Source organism: Nicotiana attenuata, unplaced genomic scaffold (assembly GCF_001879085.1).
Source record: "Nicotiana attenuata strain UT unplaced genomic scaffold, NIATTr2, whole genome shotgun sequence".
Taxonomy (NCBI): domain Eukaryota; kingdom Viridiplantae; phylum Streptophyta; class Magnoliopsida; order Solanales; family Solanaceae; genus Nicotiana; species Nicotiana attenuata.
In genome coordinates, this window is record NW_017674208.1 from 1 (window position 1) to 8226 (window position 8226).

Sequence of the window (8226 nt, forward strand, 5' to 3'; positions counted from 1 at the left end):
TTAGGATTAGTTTTATGCTTGAATTTTGAGGCCTAATGACTTGTAATTTCACTTGTTTTATAACTGTGCGTCTACATAATTGATTGACAGAACTCTAAATTGAAGAAGTTGAATTGAAGATATTCATATGCTGGAAGAAAAGTTGCAAAAATGCGTACAATGAAAATGCTAAGTTGAAAGTGAAGCAGAAAGAAGACGAGAAGCTTTGGAAAGGACTGGAATCTAAATTTTCTTCAACAAAGACCTTGTGTGATCAGCTAACTGAAACTTTACAGCACCTAGCTGGTGTAGTTCAGGATGGTATGTTACCGTAACTTTCCTTTAAAGAATATCCCGGTGCAAAGCAGATAGAACAATCCTCTCTGGCTTTTTAATTGTTTTAATATTTTTGGATTGTGCACTTGACTCTACAGCTGAAAAAGACAAGGCATCTTTTGAAGATAGACGATCTGCAACTTCTGTTGTTATTGATAACTTGCAGGACAACATGAAAGCCCTCTCTTTGAGGCTGGAATCCTCTGAAGAAACTGTTAGAAATTGTAAGTTAATAATGCCTTGTTATGCAATATATTTTTATCACCAATTGAGGGCTTCTAAGTAGTTAGATACCATATATGCTGCTGAATAACTAGAGGTTTATGCTTCTTAGATACTAATGTTTAAAGTTGCCTAACATGTTTTTTGGGTTGTCAATAAAGGTGAAAGGGAGCTGAATGAACTCGGTATCGAGAAGGAGAAAATGGAGAACTCTTTCAGGGTTGAACAGAGCAAAAGTATCAGTGTAATTGAGGAGAAAGGTAAATAGCTATGATCTAAGAGCTTTTGTGCTTGCACCTCAACTTTCGATAAATAGCAGATGTTGCGTCCAGAAAATGGCTCTACTGTCTGCGTCAACTAACTAATCCCCTCTTCTTTTTTTATTTATTTATGTTAATTCTGTTGTCTTTTAAGTGCCTGTCCCTTTGGTTGGTTCAATATGGACTTAAGCAGTCCACATTCTATTTCACTTTTATTACATGGTTAATTTGTTTGTGAATGATCTATGTGTGACTGCTCTTAACTACATAAGAAAGCTCGTAGATTGGTCTATAGCTATACCAAAGCCCATATTTTCTCCTCTATGAACCTAGGGGGGAATTCAAGTCTTGTTTGAGATATAACATCTCTTTTTTTATGTTACGCTGTAACTGAAACTGTTCACTGTCTTTGGGAAACAGTTGCATTTGACAATTCTCTTGAAGCCGTCTGTCATTTCAAGTTCTTCTCCATCCATTGAATTCATATTGTGTCCTTTAACATTCTTTTAACTATAAAACTTTTCACAGACTTGGTGTCTCCTAAAGAGGTATTAGTGCTCTTTAAGGACATTTGTCTTGTTAATCAGAAAGAGAAATTTTTCATGTTATGCTTCAGTCTGCGCAGAGATGTCCTACTACTGACACAGATCTTAACATCTCTACTTTTTGTGATAATTATCTCTTGGTAACTTTCTCAGTTCTAAATACTTTTCTCCCTTTATTTACTTGTTTCTTTCTCTTATTTTTTTTATAAGATGCCACGATCAAGGAATTTGAAGCTACTGTAGCAGCTAATGGACTTGCAGTGGAGAATTTGAAGTCCAAGTTGGAAGAGTTACATCTCGAATCAAGATTAAAAGAAGATGAACTGGAGGACTTGAGGAATGTCAAAAAGAATTTGGAGAAAGAAAGAAGTGATTTGGTATCTAGAAATAGCAACTTTGCTAAACAATTAGATACATCACATCAGGAGATAAAGAACCTTAATGAGTTTGTGAATGAAATGGTGATAAAGTTTACTCATTTGGATAGTCAAAGTCTCGTCTTTGCGGAGAAGATAGTTCAGCTTAATGCTTTATTTGACGCTGGATTTGAAATGATGAGAGAGAAGGGGGAACTTGCTGCTCGGCATGCTCAACGAAAGTTTGACAAGCTCCAGGATCAATATACAAGCGTTACATCAAAGAAAAATTCTCTAGAGCTAGCTAATAAGGACTTGAAGGACAAAGTCTCTGCACTTCAGAACGAGCAAGAACGTGCAATGGTGCAGCATGCTGAAGAATCCCGTTTAGCAGAAGATCGGATTAGAAAATTAGAGTCTGAAGCAGAACTGCTTCTTTCCAAGAAGATGGAGATGGAAGTGCTGATTAGCAAGCTGCAGGAGAATGTTGTCGCTTTATCAGAAAGTTCAAAACTATCGGAGAATGAAATGGTTAATTCTTCTCACAGAGCATTCATTAGTAACAGTATCTGATTAAACATAACAAGATCAATTTTCATATCTTGCAGCAAAATTTATTGGTGAAACTCTCTGAGATGGAAACAGAAAACAAGGACCATATTGAAAAGCTTCAATCAGACATGCAGAAAAAGGAAGATGAAATCCATCTTTTACGCAAGGAAATTGACAAGTATACAGAAACAGTGGAATCACTGGAAAAGCATGTTGCAGAGATTAACAATAAATTGGAGGAGAAAGATAAGCTTGTTCAGGAACTTCAGGACAGGCAGAAACAATTGGAAGCTGAGAGAGAAAAGGTTTTTTCTATGGATACTTTTAGTTTTATAGATCCTATTAAATCCAATACAGTGTGTTTAAATGCGTTGTGTTTTGTACCTTATTGCAGATTCAAGCATCTTTGCTTGCTGCTGAAAGCAACCTTGCAGAAGCTAAAAGGCAGCACGATCAGATGTTAGAAAGCAAACAACCAGAACTTTCTAGGCATTTAAAGGAGTTATCTCAGAAAAATGATCAGGTTATTCTTAAAATATTCTGCCTGGTGTTTCTGTGTATGTTTGCTCCTATCCAACAAGTTACACTCGTAGGATCTTTCTCAGGCCATCAGTGACATCCGGAGGAAGTATGACTTGGAGAAGTTGGAAAGTATCAATCTAGAGAAGGAGAAGGTAGCTATTGATTCTTATGTTGAAGCATATTTTGACTGGAAATATATCTTCGCCTTTCACTTCATTTATTAATCTCAGGCTGAAAAAATTGTTGGAGAGATGGAAAGAAACTGTGAGTTAAAGCTGTTGGAATGCAGAGAAGAATCTAATCAGAACTTGAAGCATGTACAGGAAGAACATGCTGCTTTGGTATGTATGGTAAAGGATGTACAATTATCATTTGCTTCTTAAGGTCATGAAAACACCTATATTTTCTAATAAATTCCAAGATTAACAGTCTAATTATTCTACTGTATCCCTTCTTTCAAAGTTATTCTTTTGCACACAGTTCAGTTTTATCTTTTGTGTCTTCTAGTTTGACTCCTGTCAGATATTAGTGTTTCAGTTGCATGAAGTTCAATACTCTTTCATGATTCTCACACTTATTTGTTAAGGTTGTAGGGAAACTCTTGAGCATGATGATCCTCATGTAAATATTTTGTGTTCATTTATTAGAATTATTGTGTTGTCATGCTTCTCTACGAAAATGAATTTAGGATCTTGCTTAGATCTTCTTAGGAACAAATTTCAAGGTTTGAAATGATACTTGAGGTTCAAACGTAATTTTATGAGTAGTTTGCCTACTGGAATCAAGATTGCGAGTGGCAACTAAAATGTGATTTTTCACGCTTATGTAGAAGCTACCTTCAAGGAAGCATTTTCCCAAACTTCAACTCTATTTAATTTCCTAAATACCCTTTTCTCATGCTAGACTGTTAATATCTTTAAGAACATGTTGGCTATTATTAACTTATCATCAGTTATAGTAGTTTGGTCGTTTAACACATTAAAAAATTATTGTACTTATCCCGTTTGTCAGATCTAATGGATTCTATTTTGCCCACCATGTATCTGGAGTCCGGACAGCCAGTTAGGCTAAGTATGCTGCCAAAGAAACATAAAAACCTCTGCTTGCTTTACTAGGTAATTCTGATAAGACACCCAGCACTTCTTGGGCTTCAAAGACAGAAGTGTATGAATATGTTGAAAATAGACTTCATTTAGCCTATAGCTGAAGCATTTTGCCGCAGGTATGTAATATTCAACAAGAGCACAGCAAGAAGGAAATGAGTCTTGTTTCCAGTCACAATGAAGAGCTAAAACGTGTCCGACTTCAGTATGAAAATGAACTGAGAGAAGTAACCTTTCTTCAGCTTTGTTTTTGTGTCTTAGCTCATTATTCTGCATGTATATTGCCTTAGTCGCTGAGGTGTGATATTTCTCAGAAAACAAGTTCGATGAGGAATGAGCATGAAGCTCAGTTAAGAGCTCTGAGACTTGAGCTTGAGGATGAATGCAGAAGACTGCAGGAGGAGTTGGATATGCTGAAGTCTAAAGTATGTTTTAAATGAGTTTCTACTCACAGTGATTTTTTGTCTTATTGTATTCGTGTCTTATCTCAGGAGGAGAAACAGAGGGCTCTGTTGCAGTTGCAATGGAAAGTAATGGGAAATAATCCGGAAGAGGAAGAAGTGACTTCAAAGAAGGTTTGACTCTTTATTCTTTAGATGCATTGACCGCCGCCGGCCACGAGAGGGAAAAAAGATGCCTATTCTCTCTGGTTAGAAGGAGGTTCTGTTTGATTGTTTTTAGAAATATTTTTTTTTTAAGATTTAACATTGGCCACCTTTCACCCAGTTGCTGTCAGCAATCATTACAAAGTTTAGTGGATCCTTTCTGATTTAATAGAACTTCCTGAGGATTTAAATTTGATTATCAAAGCATATCGTACTGTAATTAATGAACTATCAAATTGTCAGTAATCAACCACCACATAGCTGTAGGAAGTTATTGCAGTTGAAACACTAGCATATAAATCTGCTGATTGATCAGTTTCAATTTATATACAAACAGATTATGTTCTCTTCCTTATTAGGTAACACTACATCTACAGAAGTATATTTGTGTTATAATGGTTCAACTTGTATCTTCTAATCTGTATCTTGTTGTCCACTGAAGTTTTAAGTACAAGTTTTATTTGTCTACCTGAGATCTTTTGGATATGACTGGCTATATATTTCTGATCTGAAACTGAAAGAGATGTGGAAGGATTAATTTGATTGCTTACTTGAGGGGATTTTGAACACGTTAAGTACAGCCAACTTGGTAAATAAATCTAACTTTCAACTATTAGTGCTGAACATTTGTGAAATCTGCAGAAGCACTCTGGGTCATTGACCAAAAGAAACCAATCTGATAGTTGCAAAAGGGGCCAGCTTGCACCGGTGAGAGATGAAGCTAAGGATGTGGTAAACGTGCAAAGCAAAATATTATTCTGGTTGCCTTTCAATATTTCTGTCTAGCTTGCTGATCTTAGCTTATATCTCAACGGTTTGGTAGGATGCACATTATCTGGAAGGAAGTCAAACGCCTGTATCAAATTTGTTGAGGAAAGTGGAGAAGGTGAATACAGGAAGTGTTATTAGTATGCCCAAACATAGTAGGAAGGTGAGTGGCTAACTGCAATTATCTGTAATCCAAACGGTTCCGCTTAATTAGCTTTCTGCAAAATTAGTTTTGAGAATAAGTAGCAGTTATTGCTGTAGAATAAGTTAGATGATGCCTTATCACAGTGCATGCAACCAGATTTATTAGGGATTATTTTTGCATTAGATAACTGATTTTCAGCATCTTGCTTATGCTCTGATTTCATCCCCTTTGGTGAACATACCTTCTTAAGATCTGCATGGTTATTTCTGCATTTAGCCTTTTCAGTTGATCATCACCGACACCTAAATTGGTCTTTGTGTCCTATCTCACTTATTTTTCTTGATCGCTTCGTAAATTGCAGGTGACCCATCATGAATATGAAGTTGAAACCACAAATGGCAGAACAATCACAAAACGAAGAAAAACGAAAAGCACAGTCATGTTTGATGTACGTAAAATTGAATCCTTAGCAGCATTGTTGGCCATTTTTACCAGATTCAATCTGTCAGTTTCTAGACTTCTGGCCCGCCAATGTATGCGATGAGCCTAACCTTTATATTACTGTATCTTGAAAGGACCCATCAAAGAACAAGAAGAAAAGGACACCAAAAGTGAAGACTCCCAGAGAGGTTATCAGGGTATGACTCATTCATTGACTCGCTTTGTGTTCACCTGCCGTTGCTACCAGATTCCAATATATCAGAGTTACTACCCTGTTGTCATGTCAATGCTGAGATGACTAACCTTTATATTTAAATAATCCATTTAAGCACAATCATAAAGAGACACCAAAATTCAAGACTCGCAGAGAGGTTATCAGGATATGAATCATTATTTGACTTGTTTGTCTTCACTTTCCATTAATGGTCCTTTGTGGCTTGATCTAAGAATCGGGCACGTCTCCTTAGTGGTGCTTCAAGAGCTTAACTAGCTAAAAGAGTAATGACTGACAGAGAAATCTCCATTTCTAATATGCTCAGCTTTTTCTACTATTCGTATATGTTTTGCAGAGCATTAAAGGAGGAGGTCATCCGAAACCTGCAAACATAGGTGATTTATTCTCGGAAGGATCTCTGAATCCATATGCTGATGATCCCTATGCATTTGGCTAGTGGTACTACTATTTATTCTGATGCAGAAACCTCAAGAAAAGGACTTTATTGTTCTTCTTGTCATGCTGTGCTGTTACACTTTCAGTATGTTCCAATGCATTAAATATTTTGTCTATGTAAAGATACAACTAGCGAGCGAGCACAGAGTTTTGGGCAAACATTTTCTTGCACTTTTTAGAAACAAAAATGAAGTGTTATTTCATTCTGATTGCACAAACCTTTCAAAAGTAACAGTATACTCTCTTCCTCTCATAAATGTTGAGACATTATCAATCAGCTCCCATGCATTAAATGATCTCAACCCCCCCCCCCCCGACCCCAACCCACCCAAAATATATCGCAATTGATTTAGCACACACTTTTCAGGGGACATTTTTTATAACTTGTCAGAAGCAAAAAATAGAAGAGTGATCAGGTTTTGTATTTTTGCAACTTTATCAGGAGAGATGGTGTACATTTTCCGTTCTGATTCATTTCTGTCGTTATATCTTATAGTACATCTGTATTTCCTTGGCGTTTAGCCAAATGCCTCGCATCCTTATTTTGGTTTCTCACTGGAATAGCTTATCTGGCAAAAGTCTTAAATATTAATTTTATCCTTTCTCAGGTGAAGATGCAGAGCTTCCTAGAGAATCTGAAACTTTGAACTGGAAATGTGTGTGTGCTGATTCTTTGATTGCAGACTTATAGCTGGCTGCTTTCCACATTGCAAGGAACTAGAAGTTTACTTCCCCCAAAAATAAAAGACTGTATATAACTGCAATTAATGAGTGAAAAAATTCTGGGGGAAATAATGTGATTAGAGCTCGGTTGGAGAGGACGTGCACCAGTGTAAAGTCACCAGTTGCGTAGAACTACATATATTTTTGTTATGTGCTTCCAAACTGCATTAGCTTAGCTTTTCTTGTACTTAATCTTTGATTGTGGGGATATTTAGGCCGAGTGGAGATTCCATTAGATTGGTAAAGACTTGTAAGCACAAAGCCACCACTGCCACCCATCTCCTAACACAAATAGAAATCCCGGGTCTCCTAACACTAATTTCAAATGAAACATCAGAATCAGATGACTTTCCCTCCCCTATTTTCATGTCATAAGAAAAAAACCTCCCATATTGCATTATAGGAAAAAAGAAACCCAACTTCCTCGTTATTTAGAGGTGTAATTTGACAAAGTATATGACCCATCCTCGTGTGCAGTCATAAATGCCTCTGTTGAAGTTGCACTACTATGAGGAAATAAGGATACTTGGGACTTGGAAAAAAAGACACTTGGGAGTTCTCTAGTCCCTTATGATGCTGCAAATATTGCGTTGTACCAATTTTATATTCATCTGAAAATCACTGCCGCCTTTTCGGTTTCCCTTTTGACTACCGCTCATTCTTGCCGCACCACACGGTGCAATTACACGATGCATTTGCGGCAGTAATGAAAAGAAGGTACCTGTAAATGGTACTACTACAACAACAACAAACCCAGTTTGATCCCAACAAGTGGGGTCTGGGGAGGGTAGTCTGTACGCAGACCTTACCCTTACCTAATTCAGGTAGAGAGGCTGTTTTCAATAGACCCTCGGTTCAAGAAGGGGAAGAAGAGGAAAACAAGTGAGGAAGAAAGATGGAAGATAAAAATAAATATAAAAATAAAAATTTTTAAAAAGAAAAAAAAAGTGGCACCAAATGATAGCAACAAGGAATACAATACCTGAGGCGAACAAAACC

General features: G+C 36.8%; 1 protein-coding gene across 1 annotated transcript; it reads left to right on the top strand.

Annotated features, from left to right (window-relative positions):
* Positions 1 to 105: 105 nt before the first annotated feature.
* Positions 106 to 7397, top strand: LOC109218196 (synaptonemal complex protein 1-like; the record flags this gene model as incomplete). The annotated part of the gene is made up of 17 exons (XM_019382545.1): positions 106 to 300; positions 414 to 539; positions 699 to 797; positions 1553 to 2229; positions 2307 to 2555; positions 2645 to 2773; positions 2856 to 2924; positions 3003 to 3113; positions 3995 to 4102; positions 4190 to 4300; positions 4367 to 4450; positions 5123 to 5212; positions 5304 to 5411; positions 5755 to 5841; positions 5969 to 6031; positions 6404 to 6443; positions 7113 to 7397. Coding segments are annotated over 17 exons (2429 nt in total), but the record flags the coding sequence as incomplete, so codon positions are not given.
* Between the last annotated feature and the right edge of the window lie 829 nt (positions 7398 to 8226).